This window comes from Manis pentadactyla, chromosome 7 (assembly GCF_030020395.1).
Source record: "Manis pentadactyla isolate mManPen7 chromosome 7, mManPen7.hap1, whole genome shotgun sequence".
NCBI lineage: Eukaryota > Metazoa > Chordata > Mammalia > Pholidota > Manidae > Manis > Manis pentadactyla.
In genome coordinates, this window is record NC_080025.1 from 75,812,434 (window position 1) to 75,831,803 (window position 19,370).

The 19,370-nt window shown below is 35.5% G+C and overlaps 1 protein-coding gene and 1 long non-coding RNA gene across 2 annotated transcripts in view; one reads left to right on the forward strand and one right to left on the reverse strand.

Annotated features, from left to right (window-relative positions):
- The window catches only part of LOC130684281 (uncharacterized), a 98,908-nt gene extending 80,594 nt beyond the window's left edge, over window positions 1-18,314 (forward strand). The window contains exons 2-3 of the long non-coding RNA XR_008998484.1: window positions 17,198-17,282; window positions 18,197-18,314. This is a non-coding gene — a long non-coding RNA (uncharacterized LOC130684281). The remainder of the gene's footprint in view (window positions 1-17,197; window positions 17,283-18,196) is intronic.
- LRRD1 (leucine rich repeats and death domain containing 1) overlaps window positions 1-18,612 on the reverse strand; it is a 39,772-nt gene extending 21,160 nt beyond the window's left edge. Inside the window, exons 1-2 of the mRNA XM_036879241.2 lie at window positions 16,666-18,612; window positions 13,343-13,541 (exon numbers count right to left, since the gene is read on the reverse strand). Coding sequence (XP_036735136.2) covers window positions 13,343-13,541; window positions 16,666-18,612 — 2,146 coding nt within the window. The remainder of the gene's footprint in view (window positions 1-13,342; window positions 13,542-16,665) is intronic.
- Window positions 18,613-19,370: the final 758 nt, after the last annotated feature.

Consider the following 19,370-nt stretch of genomic DNA (forward strand, 5'->3'; position numbering starts at 1 on the left):
TACAGATTGCAGAAGAAGAAGAGAGAGAAAAAGGAATAGAAAGTGTCTTTGAGGAGGTAATTGCTGAGAAATTCCCCAGTCTGGGGAAGGAGATAGTCTCTCAGGCCATGGAGGTGCACAGATCTCCCAACACAAGGGACCCAAGGAGGACAAAACAAGATATATAATAATTGAAAAGGCAAAGATCAAGGATAAGGACAGACTATTAAAAGCAGCCAGAGAGACAAATAAAATCACATACAAAGGGAAACCCGTCAGGCTATCATCAGACTTCTCAACAGAAACCTTACAGGCCAGAAGGGAGTGGCATGATATATCTAATGCAATGAAGCAGAAGGGTCTTGAACCAAGAATACTCTACCCAGCAAGATTATCATTTAAATTTGAATGAGGGATTAAACAACTTCCAGATAAGCAGAAGCTAAGCAAATTTACCTCCCACAAATTGTCTCTACAGTGTACTTTGGAGGGACTGTTCCTAAAGCTAGAGGGCACCACCTACAAATATGAAATGTCAAAGGAACCTAGTTCAAACCAAAATCCCAACAGCAGGAAATAAAGCTGTCACCAGAGGAAATAAAACCACAATAAAGAAAGACCAATTAATTACTAAGCAGATGCACTATCAAATGAACTATCCCCAAAGTCAGTCAAGGGATAGACAAAGAGTACAGAATATGATACCTAATATATAAAGAACAAAGGAGGAAGAAAAGCAGGAAAAAAGAAAAAGAACCTTTAGATTGTGTTTGTAATAGCATACTAAGTGAGTTAAGTTAGACTGTTAGAAAGTAAGGAAGTTACCCTGCACGTTTGGTAACCACGAACCTAAAGCCTGCAATGGCAATAAGTACATACCTGTCAATAATCACCATAAATGTAAATGGTCTGAATGTACCAATCAAAAGACAGAGTCATAGAATGGATAAAAAAACAAGACCATCTACATGCTGCCTACAAGAGACTCACTTAGAACCCAAAGATATACACAGACTAAAAGTGAAGCAATGTGAAAGATATTTCATGCAAATAATAGGGAGAAAAAAGCAGGAGTTGCAGTACCTATATCAGACAAAATAGACTTCAAAACAAAGGAAGTAACAAGAGACAAGGACATTACATAATGATAAAGGAGTCAGTCCAACAAGAGAATGTAACCATTATAAATATCTATGCTCCCAACATAGGAGCACATACATATATGAAAGAAATACTAATGGAATGGAAGAGGGAAATAGAATGAAAACCATTCATTCTAGAAGACTTCAACACACCAATCACTCCAAAGGACAGATCAACCAGACAGAAAATAAGTAAGGAGACAGGCACTGAACAATACATTAAAACAGATGGACTTAACAGACATCTACAGAACACACCACCCCAAAGCAACAGATTACACATTCTTCTCAAGTGCACATGGAACATTTTCAAGAATAGATCATATACTAGGCCACAAAAGGAGCCTCAGTAAATTGAAAAAGATTGAAATTCTACCAACTAGCTTCTCAGACCACAAAAGTATGAAACTAGAAATAAATTACACAAAGAAATGAAAAATCCCACAAACACATGAAGGATTAAAAGCATGCTCCTAAATATTCAAAGGATCCATGACCAAATAAAACAATGATCAAGCATTATATGGAGACAAATTACAACAATAACTAAACACTGCAAAATCTGTGGACACAGGAAAGGCCTTGCTAAAAGGGAAGTATATTGCAATACAGGACTACATCAGGAGAAAAGAACAATCCCATATGAACAGTCTAAACTCACAATTAATGGAACTAGAAAGATAAGAACAAATGAGGCCAAAGTGAGTACAAGGAGGGACATCATAATGATTAGAGCATAAATAAATAATATTGAGAAGCATAAAATAATAGAATCAATGAAAGCTGGAGCTCCTTCTTTAAGAAAATGAAACAAAATCACTAAGCCCTTAGCCAGACTTGTCAAGAAAAAAAGAGTCTACATACATAAACAGAATCTGAAATGGGAAGGAAAAATCATTATGGACACCACAGAAATGCAAAGAGTTATTAGAGAATATTATGAAAAATTATATGCAAACAAACAGGATAACCTATAAGAAATGGACATTTTAGAACAATACAACCTACCAAGGCTGACCAAGGAAGAAACAGAAAATCTGAACAGACCATTTACCAGCAACAAAATTGAATTGGTAATAAAAAAAACTGCCTAAGAACAAAACACCTGAACCAGATGGCTTCACCACTGAATTTTATCAAACATTTAGTGAAGACCTAATAGCCATCCTCCTTAAAATTTTCCAAAAAGTAGAAGAGGAGAGAATATTTTCAGACTCAGGCTATGAGGCCAGCATCACTCTAATATGCAAACCATGCAAAGACACCAAAATAAAAGAAAACCACAGACCAATATCCCTGATGATCCCAGATGCAAAATGTTACCAAAATACAAGTAAGAAAATATTAGCACAACACAAAATATTAGCAAATCAAATTCAAAAATTCATCAAAAAGATCATTATAATCAAGTAGATTTATTCTATGGATGCAAAGATGGTACAATATTTGACAATCCATCAACATCATTCACCACATCAATAAAAAGGACAAAAACAACATGATCATCTCCATAGTTGTTGAAAAAGCATTCAATAAAATTCAACATCTATTCAAGATAAAAACTCTCAACAAAATGGGTATAGAGAGCAAGTACCTCAACCTAATAAAGGCCATATATGACAAACCCACAGCCAACATCATACATAACAGTGAGAAGCTGAAAGCTTTTTATTTAAGATTGGTAACAAGACAAGGTTGCCCACTATACCCACTCTCATTTAACATAGTACTGGAGGTCTTAGCCATGGCAGTCAGACAACACAAAGAAACAAAAGGCATCCAGATTGGTAAGGAAGAAGTCAAACTGTCACTGTTTGCAGATCATATAATATAGAACATAAAGAACCCTAAAGAATCCATCCCAAAACTACTATATCTAATGTCTGAATTTAGTAAAGTTGCAGGATACAAAATCAATGCACAGAAATCTGTTGCATTCCTGTATACTAATAATGAACTAACAGAATGAGAAAGCAGGAAAACAATTCCATTCACAATTGCATCAAAAATAGTAGAATTCCTAGGAATAAACCTAACCAAGGAAGTGAAAGACCTATATCTTGAAAACTACAAGAAACACATGAGAGAAATTAGATACCAATAAATGGAAATCCTTACCGTGCTCATGGATAGAAACAACAATATTGTCAAAAAGGCCATCCTGCCTAAAGCAATCTACAGAAGCAATGCAATCTCTATCAAAATACCAATAGCATTCTTCAACGAACTAGGGCAAATAGTTCTAAAATACATATGAAACTAAAAATGATCCAGAATAGCCAAAACAATCCTGAGTAGGAAGAATAAAGCTGGGGTAATTACGCTCCCCAACTTCAAGCTCTACTACAAATCTACAGTAATCAAGATAATTTAATACTGGCATAAGAATAGGGCCACAGACCAATGGAAAGAGAATAGAGAGTCCAGAAATAAAATCATACATATATGGTCAATTAACATATGATAAAGGAGCCATGGACATACAACGGGGAAATGACAGCCTCTTCAAAAGCTGGTGTTGGCAAAACTGAACAGCTACATGTAAGAGAATCAAACTGGATCATTGTCTAACCCCATTAAACAAAAGTAAATTCTAAATGGATCAAATATCTAAATGTAAGTCATGAAACCATAAAACTCTTGGAGGAAAACATAGGCAAAAACCTCTTGGACATAAACATGAGTGACTTCTTCATGAACATATCTCCCTGGACAAGGGAAACAAAAGCAAAAATGAACAACTGGGACTATATCAAGCTGAAAAACTTCTGTGCAGCAAAGGACACCACCAAGAGAACAAAAAGGCATCCTACAGTATGGGAGAATATGTTCATAAATGAAAGATTCGATAAAGGGTTGACATCTAAAGTATATAAAGAGCTCATGCACTTCAACAAACAAAAAACAAAAAATCCAATTAAAAAATGGGCAGAGGAGCTGAACAGACAGTTCTCCAAAGAAGAAATTCAGATGGCCAACAGGCACATGAAAAGATGCTCCACATCGCTAATCATTAGAGAAATGCAAATTAATACCACAGTGAGCTATCCCCTCATACCAGTAAGGATCACCACCATCCAAAACACAAACAACAACAAAAGTTGGCGAAGTTGTGGAGAAACGGGAACCTTCTACACTGCAGATGGGAATGCAAATTAGTTCAACCACTATGGAAAGCAATATGGAGGTTTCTCAAAAAGCTCAAAATAAAAATACCATTGGACCCAGGAATTCTACTTCTAGGAATGTACCCTAAGAATGCAGCAGCCCAGTTTGAAAAAGACAGATGCACCCCTATGATTATCGCAGCACTATTTACAATAGCCAAGAAATGGAAGCAATATAAATGTCCATCAGTAGATGAATGGATAAAGAAGATGTGGTACATATACACAATGTAGTATTATTCAGCCATAAGAAGAAAACAAATCCTACCATTTGCAACAACATGGATGGCGCTAGAGGGAATTATGCTCAGTGAAATTAGCCAGGCAGAGAAAGATAAATACTAAATTGTTTTTATACTCCACATATGAGTTTTTCACTCATATGTAGAATATATGAACAAAGAAAAAACTGAAGGAATAAAACAACAACAAAAACACAGAACCCAAGAATGGACTAACAGTTACCAAAGGAAAAGGGACTGGGGGGTATGGGTGGGCAGGGAGGGATAAGTAGGGGGGGGAAGGGGGCATTATGAATAGCATGTATAATGTGGAGGGAGGCACGGTGAGGACTGTGCAACACAGAGAAGACAAGTAGTGATTCTGCAGCATCTTACTACGCTGATGGACAGTGACTGTAATGGGGTGTGTGGGGACTTGGTGATGGGGGAGTCTAGTAAACATAATGTTCCTCATGTAACTGTAGATGAATTATACCAATAATAATAATAATAATAATAATAATTAGAATACAGAGAAGCTGAGGCAAAGAGAGATAAAAGGATCTCCAGCAATAAAAGAATATTAAGAAAACTGTGTGACCATTCCAAATGAAAGAATATTCACATTATAGGGGTACCAGAAGAAGAAGAGAGAAAAAGGGATGAAAGTGTCTTTGAAGAAATAAGTGCTGAAAACTTACCCAAGCTGGGGAAGGAAATAGTCTCTCAGACCATGGAAGCTCACAGATCTCCCAACACAAGGGACCCAAGGAGGAAGATACCAAGACACATAATAATTAAAATGGCAAAGATCAAAGACAAGTACAGATTATTAAATGCAGCCAGAGAGAGAAAAGAGATCACCTACAAAGGAAAACCCATCAAGCTATCATCAGACTTCTCAACAGAAACCTTACAGGCCAGAAGAGAATGGGATGATATATTTAATTCAATGAAACAGAAGGGCCTTGAACCAAGAATACTATCTCTGCACAATTATCATGTAAATTTGCAGGAGGGATTAAACAATTTCCAGACAAGCAAAAGTTGAGGGAATTTGCCTCCCACAAACCACCTCTACTGGATATTTTAAAGGGACTGCTCTAGATGGAAGCACTCCTAAGGCTAAATAGATTTCACAAGAGAAAAGAAAATCACAGCAAAGAAAGCAGACCAACCAAATACTAACTAAAGACAGAAAATAAAATGAACTATCCACAAAAGCAGTCAAAGGAAACACAAAAGAGTACAGAATAAAACACCTAACATATAAAGAATGGAGGAGGAAGAATAAGAAGGGAGAGAAATAAAGAATCATCAGACTGTGTTTATAATAGCTTAATAAGAGAGTTAAGTTAGATACTTAGATAGCAAAGAAGATACCCTTGAACCTTTGGTAACCATCAATCCAAAACCTGCAATGGCAATAAGTACATATCCATTGATAATCACCCTAAATGTAAATGGACTGAATGCACCAATCAAAAGACACAGAGTAATAGAATGGATAAAAAAACAAGACCCATCTATATACTGCTTATAAGATACCCACCTCAAACCAAAAGACATACACAGACTAAAAGTGAAGTGATGGAAAGAGATATGTCATGCAAACAATAGGGAGAAAAAAGCAGGTGTTGCATTACTTGTATCAGACAAAATAGACTTCAAAACAAAGAAAGTAACAAGAGACAAAGGAGAACATTACACAATGATAAAGGGGTCCATCTAACAAGAGGATATAACCATTATAAATATATATGCACTCAACACAGGAGCACCAACATATGTGAAACAAATATTAACAGAATTCAAGGAGGAAATAGAATGCAATGCATTCATTTTAGGAGACTTCAACACACCAATCACTCCAAAGGACAGATCCACCAGATAGAAAATAAGTAAGGACACAGAGCACTGAACAACACACTAGAACAGATGGACCTAACAGACATCTACAGAACTCTGCACCCAAAAGCAGCAGGATACATTTCTCTCAAGTGCACATGGAACATTTTCCAGAATACACCACATACTAGGAGACAAAAAGAGACTCAGTAAATTCAAAAAGATTGATATTGTTCCAACCTACCTCTCAGATCACAAAGGTATAAAATGAGAAATAAATTGTACAAAGAAAACAAAAAGGCTCACAAACACATGGCAGCTTAACAACATGCTGCTAAATAATCAGTGGATCAATGACCAAATTAAAACAGAGATCAAGCAATATATGGAAACAAATGACAACAATAGCACAAAGCCCCAACTTCTATGGGAAGCAGCAAAGGCAGTTCTAAAGGGAATGTGTATAGCAATTGAGGCCTGTTTAAAGAAGGAAGAACAACCCCAAATGAATAGTCTAAAGTAACAATTATTTAAACTGGAAAAAGAAGAATATATGTGGCAAAAAGTCAGCAGAAGGAGGGACATCATAAAGATCAGACAAGAAATAAATAAAATTGAGAAGAATAAAACAATAGAAAAAATCAATGAAACCAAGAGTTGGTCCTTTGAGAAAATAAACAAAATAGATAAAACCCTTGCCAGGCTTATTAAGAGAAAAAGAGAATGTACACACATAAACAGAATCAGAAATGAGAAAGGAAAAATCATGACGGACCCCACAGAAATACAAAGAATTATTACAGAATACTATTTGCTAACAAACTGGATTACTTAGAAGAAATGGACAAATTCCTAGAAAAATACAACTTTCCAAGACTGACCAAGGAAGAAACAGAAAATCTAAACAGACCAATTACCAGAAAAGAAATTGAGGCAGTAATAAAAAAAACTACCCAAGAATAAAATCCCTGGGCCAGATGGATTCACTGTTGAATATTATCAGACATATAGAGAAGACATAATGCCCATTCTCCTTAAAGTTTTCCAAATAATAGAAGAAGAGGGAATACTTCCAAACTCATTCTATGAAGCCAGAATCACTCTAATGCCAAAACCAGGCAAAGACCCCACGAAAAAAGAAAATTGCAGACCAATATCCCTGATGAACATAGATACAAAAATACTTAACAAAATATTAGCGAACTGAATTAAAAAATACATCAAGAGGATCATACACCATGATCAAGTGGGATTCATCTCAGGGATTCAAGGATGTTACAACATTCGAAAGTCCATCAACATCATCCACCACATCAACAAAAAGAAGGACAGAAACCACATGATCATTTCCATAGATGCTGAAAAAGCACTCGACAAAATTCAACATCCATTTATGATAAAACTTCTCAAGAAAATGGGTATAGAAGGCAAATACCTCAACATAATAAAGGCCATATACGACAAACCCACAGCCAACATCATACTTAACAGCAAGAAGCAGAAAGCTTTTCCTCTACGATCGGGAACAAGACAGGGATGCCCACTCTCCCCACTGTTATTCAACATAGTACTGATGGTCCTAGCCATGGCAATCAGACAAAACAAAGAAAAACAAGGCATCCAGACTTGTAAAGAAGTCAAACTGTCACTATTTGCAGATGACATGATATTGTACATAAGGAACCCTAAAGACTCCATTCCAAAACTACTAGATCTAATATCTGAATTCAGCAAAGTTGCAGGATACAAAATTAATACACAGAAATCTATTGCTTTTGTATACACTAACAATGAACTAACAGGAATAGAAATCAGGAAAACAATTCCATTCACAAATGAATCAAAAAGAATAAAATATCTAGGAATAAACCTAACCAAGGAAGTGAAAGACCTATACCCTGAAACTACAAGACACTCTTAAGAGAAATTAAAGAGGACACTTACAAATGGAAACTCACCCCACACTCTTGGGTAGGAAGAATTATTATCGTCAAAATGGCTATCCTGCCAAAAGCAATCTCATGATTCAATGCAATCCCTATCAAAATACCAACAGCATTCTTCAACGAACTGGAACAAATAGTTGTACAATTCATATTGAACCACCAAAGACCCCGAATAGCCAAAGCAATCCTGAGAAGGAAGAATAGAGCAGGGGGGAATCTCATTTCCCAACTTCAAGCTCTACTACAAAGCCACAGTAATCATGACAATTTGGTACTGGCACAAGAACAGACCCACAGACCAGTGGAACAGAATAGAGAGCCCAGATATTAACCCAAACATACATGGTCAATTAATACACGATAAAGGAGCCATGGATATACAATGGGGGAATGACAGCCTCTTCAACAGCTGGTGTTGGCAAAACTGGACAGCTACATGCAAGAGAATGAAAATGGATCATTGTCTAACCCCACACACAAAAGTAAATCCAAATGAATCAAAGACCTGAATGTAAGTCATGAAACCATAAAACTCTTATAAAAAATATAGGCAAAAATCTCTTGGACATAAACATGAGCAACTTCTTCATGAACATATCTCCCTGGGCAAGGGAAACAAAAGCAAAAATGAACAAATGGAACTATATCAAGCTGAAAAGCTCTGTACAGCAAAGGACAGCAGCAATAGAACAGTAACGCTTCCTACAGTATGGGAGAATATATTCATAAATGACATATCCAATAAAGGGTTGACAGCCAAAATATTTAAGGAGCTCACACACCTCGACAAACAAAAAGCAAATAAGCCAGTTAAAAAATGGGCACAGTGTCTGAACAGACACTTCTCCAAAAGAAATTCAGATGGCCAACAGGCACATGAAAAGATTCTCCACATCGCTAATCATTAGAGAAATGCAAATTAAAATCACAATGAGATACCACCTCACACCAGTAAGGATGGCCACCATCCAAAAGACAAACAACAACAAATGTTGGTGAGGATGTGGAGAAAGGGGAACCCTCCTACACTGCTGGTGGGAATGTAAATTGGTTCAATCATTGTGGAAAGCAGTATGGAGGTTCCTCAAAAATCTCAAAATAGAAATACCATTTGACCCAGGATTTCCACTCCTAAGAATTTACCCAAAGAAAATAAGGTCCCAGATTCAAAAAGACATATGTACCCCTATGTTTATCACAGCACTATTTATAATAGCCAAGAAATGGAAGCAACCTAAGTGTCCATCAGTAGATGAATGGATAAAGAAGATGTGGTACATATACACAATGGAATATTATTCAGCTGTAAAAAGAAAACAAATCCTACCATTTGCAACAGCATGGATGGAGCTACAGGGTATTATGCTCAGTGAAATAAGCATGCCAAAAAAGACAAGTACCAAATGATTTCACTGATCTGTGGAGTATAAGCACAAAGAAAACAACTGAAGAAACAAAACTGCAGCAGAATCACAGAACCCAAGAATGGACTAGCAGTTAACAAAGGGAAAGGTACTGAGGGGGATGGCTGGGAAGGGAGCAACAGGGCTTGAAAAGGGGCATTATGATTAGCAGACATAATGTCGAGGAGGGGCACAGGGAGGGGTGTACAACACAGAGAAGACAAGTAGTTATTCTACAGCATCTTACTATGCTAATGTATAGTGACTGTAATGGGGTATGTGTTGAGGACTTGATGAAGGGGAAGTCTAGTAACTATAATGTTGCTCATGTAATTGTAGATTAATAATGCCAATATAATAAACAAACAAACAAATAAATAAATAAATAAAATGAAAAAAAAGGAAGAAATCAGCAGGAGACTCACAGACTTCAAGGTACTAGTGGTTACCAAAGTGGAGTGCTGTGGGAGGGTTGGTGGAGAGGGAGGGAGAAGGGGATTGAGGGGTATTATGATTGGTACTATGTTGGGGTGTGTGTCTTGGGGAAGACTGTGTAGCACAGAGAAGGCAAGTAGTGACTCTGTGGCATCATACTACACTGATGGACAGTGACTTCAATAAGGTATGGGGGGGACTTGATAATACGGGTTAATGTAGTAACCACAATGTTTTTCATGTGAAACCTTCATAAGACTGTATATCAATAATACCTCAATTAAAAAAAAAGAACCTCTACACATCAGTTTCTGTACTTCATACTTCATGATTACCATTTAATCCTCACCATGCAAAGAGCCGATATTAGTGTTTTCATTTAGAGAATAGGAAACAGAAGCTTAAAATGAAAAAAAAAACTTCCTTATAAATAATGGAGCTAGAATTCTAAGATCTGTCCTACTCCACAGCCCATGCTCTGAGGAAAGAAAGGAATGCATTTCTAAATTCCTGCCATTGGTACAATGCCTCACATTTGTCAAAATAATTTCATAGGTTTTATCAACTACATTCCTACAACTCTATAAACAAACAGAAATTATACCTTTCCTATCTTCCTGATTTAAAAAACTGAAGTTCAGAGGGATTATCTTCCTAAATTCACTACAGTTAGTGACAAAGGGGGCTAATGCACAAGACTATCATACATGGCTTTTGTTTCAACAATGCTTCCATAGTATCCTACCTGCTGTCAAAGTCTCATTCAGTCTGCAAACCAAATCTGTGGCATGGGCATTCCTGTTTGCTTCATTTTATTATTAACTCAGCTTTTCTAACTTTATTCTGGCAACAAAGGCTGGTGGCTGTAGGCATGCTAATTATTTAGTGATTTTCTGAGCTCCAAACCCACCTCTCTGGGCTTCTTGACTATTTTTCTTCAAGTGTCACTTCATCAACACTTACACCCAACCAGCAGCATGAATACCTGAATGCACTTTGCAGTTTTCCCAACACTTGCAGAACTTACTTTATCACACATGCACACCACCAAAGCTCAGAGAAACCAGTATCAGCCAAGGAGAGCTTCATCCTCAGATGCCTAGAGTTCACCCCTTTGTGGCCCCTCTTCCAAGCTTCTAAGTTTTAATAATTCATAGTCTTTACTTTATTCCCTCAGTCATAGGGTGCTTCTTGCTCCATGCCATTGCTACTTTTGTGAAAAGGTTAGAATTCTCTTTTTACCCTTTCAGTTATGTAGCTAATAATATTATACATAGTCATTAACTAAGGTATGGTTTCTGTTGCCTGACTGGATCCTGACTGATACATTTTTCTAATTATGATGTGGACTAAAGGAGAACTGGCAAGCTTGCAAAAAATCTTCTATTTTGTCTTGATTCTGTACCAGAGATCTTCCAGAGAATTGTGCTTCCAGTTGGTAGTTGTGTTCTCCAATGGGCCAGGTGGATCTGGTTGGCCTTTGTTTTTTTCATGCACAAATAGGTGAGTGGAGTACATCCTACACTTGGATGAAATAGATAACCTCACTAAAATACAGTAAAACTGCCATAACACAAAAGTGGAACCAAAATATTCAATTGCAGGGCCAAATTATTGCAACTTATTTCACATTATTGCAAAATTAATGAGATGAGTGACATATATCTGCATAGCCAGCTTACTGGGAGTTCTGGGGATTCAGGAGACAAATGCCAATTGCATTATATCTAAGTATTGATGCATTATTGTAGGTTTTACTGTACATGAAACAAAAGATGAGCTTTGTTCTGGAAATCCTCTCAATTGAGGATGGCACAGGGCTCTAGTTACACGTGCCACTTCCAACTGAAAGATATAATTTCATAAACTCATCTGTTCGTGTGGTTCACTGGTACAGCCACTGTGGAGATCAATTTGCCCAAATCTGGTAAAATTGAGCTTGTGCATATCCTCTGATCCAGCAATTGTACTTACAGTTATTTGCACTAAAGAAACCCGAGCAGTTGTATACCAGGAGCATGTACAATGATGTTTATAGTAGCAAACAAATTGGAAACAACCAAATTGTCTATCAACATGATAATGGATTAAATTCTATTTAACCATGTAATTGACTATTATACAACATTTTTAATGAATTAAACTTCCAATTATAAAATTTAAAAGTCACAGAAAAGTATAGCATGGGGATTATATTCAATATAATATTATATAACTGATGACAGATGGTAACTATGTTTATGGTAAGTACTTCATAATGTATACAATTGTTTAATCACTATATTGTACACATGAAACTAATACTATTGTATGTCAATTATTCTTCAATGAATATATAATAAAAAAATGAAACAGATCTATGTATATATAACAATGGATTAATTTTAGAAATATGACATGAAATATCAGGTTACAGAATGGTGAATTGCATACCATGTTGTATAATAAGATTTACTAAAATGAAAAACTCAAAATATTACTACTTTTAGTGGATATATATACCTATATGTGTACATACATGGATGGAAACAAGATGCACCAATTTCAGTACGGTAGTTACTTTTAGTTTGGGGAGTACAAAAGAAGTTTTAATTCTATTATTTCTTAACAAAAATATCTCAAGTAACTATTGCAAAATGTTAACATTCCTTAATCTGGGAGTAGGTACATAGGTGTTTATTGTTTTCTATTTGGTAATATTTCATAAATATTAAGAGAAACAGCAATCTAGTAATTTTTGTGCTTTAGGAAATCTTTTTAATACCTTTAGAGTAATTTGCTTTTTTTGTTGTTGTTATTGTGTTGATTAACTTTGTAAAAGACCAGGTATTAGAGTAGTAGTGTGTAGGAGTGGGAGCAGGGGAGCCAGTAGAGAGGGAAAATAGAGAAAATGCTGACCTAAGTTTGTGTAGGTAGGTGTGTGTATGGGGGGGGGATGAGATCAGGTTCAGAAAGGGAAGAAATACTGAATGACTGGGTATAGGTGGAGGAGGCAGAAAATAAATGAAAATTGGTTTAGATTCCCCAGCTGGATTGTATCCTCTAGCAGGAAAGAAATGGATCATATGCCTTGCTCTCATTTTCTATATTTAGGATAGCCATTTTCTTCCAATGGGCACTTACTACATTATGTTGATTGCTTTTCTGTCTTGCCAGTAAAATTTGCAACCTATACACTTGTTGATAATGCTTGACACTTACCACTCACATTTAATTGCTGGAGATCCTTTAAAGATAGAAAAGATGGTGGCAGATAACTTATTTGATTGTTGTAGGCATTTAAAGTAATCAGTCTTCTCAATTCCCCTATATTTCTTGGAAGTTCTCTGATTGCGTTATTTGAGATATCAAGTTCTTTAAGTTGAGTCATATTAGACAGCTCTTCTGGAAGTTTTGTTAACTGTAAGAAAGATTAAACAGTTATATTTTTAATAAGCATTTCTGTGATGAACTTTTCCTCAAACCAGATGGAAGGAGATATTTCTTTTTTGTCTTAAAAAGGAGCTCTTTTTACTGTGGCACTAATTCTTTGCGACTTCCTTCCTTACTAAAGCCCACAACATTGTATGTGGCATTCAGGTACCTCCCCAGTCTGACCACTGCTACCAATTCAACGGTGTGGCTCGCTAAGCCACTTTCCTCGCTGTCCCCGCACTTGGTGTTCATTGTCACCTTAGCCTTTTCTTCCTTCTCTAAGCTTGACTGCTTTTAATTCTTCTTCCTGAAATGTTTCCCAGCGATTCTGTCCCACATTTGATCTCTTTATTCCTACTCTCATCAACACTGCTTTTCATTAATCCCTTGTGTGTTTTCCTTGGATTTTAAAATGATATTGTATATGTTTTATACTTTTTATGTACATGTTCCCAAACATAATGCATTTTGAGTTAATTCCCAGTAAACCTCTTTAGAATGGACTTATACCTTTTGGCAGTGTAGCCTCAAATAAAAATTCCTAATACAAAAAGTATTGCAGAATAACAGGATTTAAGATACTCTGATAAGGTAGAGAAGAAATGTGCATATGCAGAGAAAATAAGGCCATTACAAGTGACTTTTGAAGTAAAAGTAATTCTGTAAGTGAACAAAAGAATTTTGAAAATATAGGCTCCTCAGCAATAACAAAACAACAAGGTAAACACTGGATGTCATGCTCAGTGTCCTTCCAGATGTAAAAGAAGCTTAATAAGAGATAGTCCCTACTTTCAAGGAGATAAAAAGTTCAGGGAACAAAATGTGAAACACATGTGAATCAATCAGGAAATAGCATTAAGCAGTAGGTAATCCAGTTCAAAATAGAGAGCACAATAACACTAATATGAATGTTTAGGGAATGTATATCAGTACACATCAGATAATTAAAGGAAAGCTTCTTGTAGCAGTTGGGACTCAAATGGCCTCCTAAGAAGGAATTAGGATTGGATGAGAGTTAGATGACACTTCAGGCAGAACAAATATCATGCCAGTGAGAACAAAAATGGCCAGTGAGAAATTGATCAGTAAATAGGAAGCAGAAGGAGATATGTTTGGGAAAGGAAATATGGCACAAGGCTATGGCAAGACTTGAGAATCGGCCCTATGAGGTAGGAGATAAAGACAGGTGGGCAGGTCCATAATTTGAGAGTTCCTGCAAACAAATATTCTTTAAGTAGTCACTCAGCACTTATTAGAGGAAGTGGCAGAGAACTGTGTGATGATAGAGCTACTGTGGAAGGAAGACTCCTGTTGGGCATCCTTCACTTAGCAAAATAAAGGCCCTGTGATTAATCTGACTCATCTTCTTCAGATAACTGTTTAGTGACCATCTGTTGTTATATCAGTTAATCCTTTAGGTATGTCACCTCCACCCAAAAGGGTTATTATCAAAGTTATCTTCCCAATCTTATAGGATATTCATTTTGAGGAGAGTTTTTGTAAATGATTTTTTCCATCTGGTGACCTTCAGAATGATGCTGTAATGATGTGGACTGGTGCCTTTGGCACTCACCCACCATGAGTAAGTGGTGTACATGCAGCTCCTGAGAATAGTCCCCTGGAAATAAGCCTGATAGTTTTGACAAGCCTTGATCCCAAGGAGGAGACAGAATCATAGAGAATACTCAGGAGGCTCTTGGAGCAGTCTAGGCAATGGAGTGAGTGATGACCATGGGCCAGGATGGAGATTGTGACAGTGGAAAATGAAGGAGATGATCCAAGACTTTTTCAGAGGAAAAGCAAGACAATGTCAGCATAAATTTGGTGAAACTGGTGATGGAAAAGAAACAAAATGATTCCATGATTTTTAGATTGGCAGGTCTGAAAAAAAGTAACATCACAAGCAGAAATGGATTTTTGAAGGGAGTTACATTGGAAAGAAAGATAAGTTGATTTTGAAGTTATGTCAAGTTTGAGACAATAGAGGAATAGAAGAACAAAGAATTTCCAGGGAAATTGGGATCTGTGGGACTAATGCACTGGTGAGATCAGCTCCAGTTTGGTAGACTTGAGGGTCATGCACGTGATGTGGTGAGGTTTAGGAAGGAATTAAGGACACAACCTTGTAGACTTCCACAGTAAGATATAGGATAAATGAGAGCATTATAATTCAGCTAAGGAATTAATTTATGATCATAATGCAGAACTAGAAAGTATTTTCTAGTACAAGAACAACTTTTAAAGCACAGCAAGTATCATTATTCATTCCATCTATTAAGCAAGTATTGCCTGAAGTAACCTTTCTGAAAGTGTATTACATAACAGATAAAGTATTTCCACAATATTCACTTTTAGAGTTTGAGTAAAATTAAATACTGAACTATAAAAACATTTATTCTTGTTGATCTAGCAGTTCTTTAGGGGAAAGTCCCTACAGAAAGAGTGAAATATGAAAAAGGCTGTATTTATGAAGAAGTTTCTCAAAACATTTATGATGGTGAAAAATTACATTCCTTAATGCTTAATAACAGAGAATTTGTTACATAAATCATGCATTGGTGATAACAATTGTTGGGAATATTATGTTATGTCATGGGGCAATGCTTATGATATGTATGTTAAGTGAAAATAGAAGAATTTAAAATTGAGTATACAGTCTTTTTATAATTGCTTATAAAACCATATACATATTAAAAAAAGACAAAAAGTAAGATGTATCAACATGTGACCAGTGACCAGTATTTATATTACAATGGTAGACTTATAGAATGAATTATTTTAACTTCTTTTCTCAATTTCCAAATTTTCAGTTACACATTTATGTTACATCCATGACTTTAAGTTTTATTTTATAATTAAACTGAAGTAAAAGGAATCTATAAAATTGCCAGCTTTAATTACCTGAAACTTCATTTTAATCAACTGTTTTCCTATGAAGCTATTGTGTTGAGAAGTGTGTTTGTAAGCCATGTTTGGGCTCTTAAAGAAACTTATCCTTTAGAAAATGAAATATTCAGATAAATTGAAAACATATACACATACAGTACAGCTTAGCTTCTGATTCCCTCTGTCCCACCTTACTCCCAAAGTTCAAAATATCAGTTTCTTACCTTTTTCCCATTTATTTGACTTATATTCAGCTCTTCCAGTGATTGAAGTTGGCACAGTTCAATAGGAAAATATATAAATTGATTGCTTGAAATATTTAATTTCTGGATTCCTTTTAAGTTACAGATATCTGAAGGGATTTCCTGTATTTGGTTTTCTGAAAGATCAAGTACTTGTAAATTTTCTAAAGTACACACTTCTTTAGGGAAAGTTTCAAATTTGTTACAGCACAAAATAAGAATATGGAGTGATGCTATGTTAGAAATAGATGGTGGAATTTTCCTTATTTGGTTTTTACCAAGATCCAGGTATTCAAGATTAGTAAGAGAACATAAGTGCTCAGAAAATATGAGGAGTTTGTTTTCATTAAACTCTAAATGAAACAGTTGTTTACTGAAAGATATATCCACAGGTATTTCTGAAATAAAATTTCCATTTAAACTCAAATAATGAAGATATTCTAAAGCACACAAACCTACTGGAAAGTACATTATTTTATTATAACTCAATCCAACTTTATTTATTTTTCTGCAGTTTTTTACTTCAATGGGAACATCTGTGATTATATTTCCTGAAAATTCGAGACTGAACACATTTTTAAGATGTGAGATATTTTGAGGTATTCTCATTATATTATTTCTGTTTACATGGAGTTTTCTTAAATTTTTAAGTTCATGGATGTTGTTTGGAAGCTCTGTTAATTTATTATCACTAAGACTAAGACATTCCAACATCACACAGTGGGAAATTTTCTCTGGTATTTCATTCAATGAATTTTTATCAAGTAGTAAGATCCTAAGTTCCCTAAAATTCTCAATTTTGTGTGAAATAACTTCCAATTTATTGTCAGTCAGTTGAAGTTCTTTCATTTTGAGCAATTGAAAAATGTCCACAGCCAAAAAGGTAAGCTTATTGTGATCTAGTAAAAGTTTTTCTAAATTTTTAAGCTCCCTAACTTCTTTTGGCAAACTGCTTATTAGGTTTCCAGTAAGATTAAGTGAAACTAACTTTGGAAGGAGGCACAGAGCTTTTGGAAATACTGTAAACTGATTATATTCCAGATTGAGAGCTCTCAAGTTTTTCAAACTAGACAGAGTATCTGGTATTTGTCTTAACTTATTTTTAGCCAAACTTAAAATTTCCAAGTTTTCAAGACTTTCTAAGCCAGAAGGAAAACTCTCAATGTAATTGTTATTAAAAAAGAGTTGCTTGATATTCCCAAGCTGTAATATTTCTTTAGGTATATGTGATATTTGGTTGTTGCTGACATTTAATATCCTTAAATTATGAAGTAATTGAATTTCAGGTGGAAGTGATGATAACCCATTTTCTTGCAAGGACAGAATTTCAAGTCCTAGCAGATCACCTGGGTCTGCCCCTTTAAAACTTTTGATTTGGTTCTCATCTAAATATAGATATTTTACATACTGGACTTTTAAAATATCCTTAGGGAATTCTTGTAAACCCTTGGCCTTCAGATTAAGTGTAAAGTTATTTGACCCTAATTCAAGTCCTTTCTGATTTTCTTTAGAGAGTTGTGGACTAATTTTTCCTAAGGTTTCCTGAGATAGAAGGCCAGTGATAGCCTGATATTCAGCAATCATCTGAGTTATTGATAATGATGGACTTTGTGAAGTTTCAATTTCTGATTGTGAGTTGTTATATCCAGTAATTCTTTCATAAAATTGAAGAGTTCTCCTTTGTTCTTCATTTCTCTTATAATTACTGCCAGAGGACAGTATTGATACATCATCATGTATACCTAGCTTATCCTTGCTAGGTTGAGTTTCATACATCTGGTTGGAAGGTTTCCCATCAGAAGCTTCCTTTAATGGATTTGATGTTTCTTCAGTAAATCCAGGCTCCTCCATTGATGATGATCTAGATTCTTTCCTAAATTGACTAGTGGTATCCTTTAGCTCTTCTGAAGTACCCTCCTTTCCAGACATGTTATTTGCTGATATATTTTACACCAATACAAGATTGTAGCTTGATTTTAATTTATATGTTAATGTTCTTCTTTGAATCTATAAAACAAATTATAAGAAAAAATGTAATAAAGATGTCAAAATTACACATTATTTTAAATACAAGTTTTATTCTATAATGAATAATTTAATAAATATAAAAAAATACATATATAACCAATAAACTAATTTTATATATGATTGTGGGTTAAGGATAGCTTATTGATTGTATGCATTTATCACATGATACTCTTGATATCACATTAAAACTATAGAAAGAAATAAAAAATCAAAGGAAATGATGGAGACACAGGGAATGAAAGAATTCAGCAAATTTTTAGAAGACAGGAAAGGGATAGCCAGTGGCCCCCCAGGCCACATGCAGAGAGTGCCTTTCACACTGTGGATATTGTAGGTTTATGTGGGTACTGAAGTGTTTTGAAGTCCCAACAAATTCAGTATGTCATGGAAATTCCAAAAGATGGGAGTAAAATGTAGTAAGGAAGGTAAACTAGAAGAAAAACAATGTTGTCAAGGACAAAAACCAGACTTAAGTCTTTTGCGTGGCTCCTGAGGTACCTGCACAGGTGGACAAAACCCTCCTCAGAGGTCTGGGTGCCAGCTGCGGAGGTCTCTCTTCCAAGTCTGTAGTTTCGAATAACACAGCCTCTTCCCGTTGACTGTTCATCCCTAGGAGAAATAGCTACTTCTTTTATTTTCTAACTGTGTTACTGCAGTTT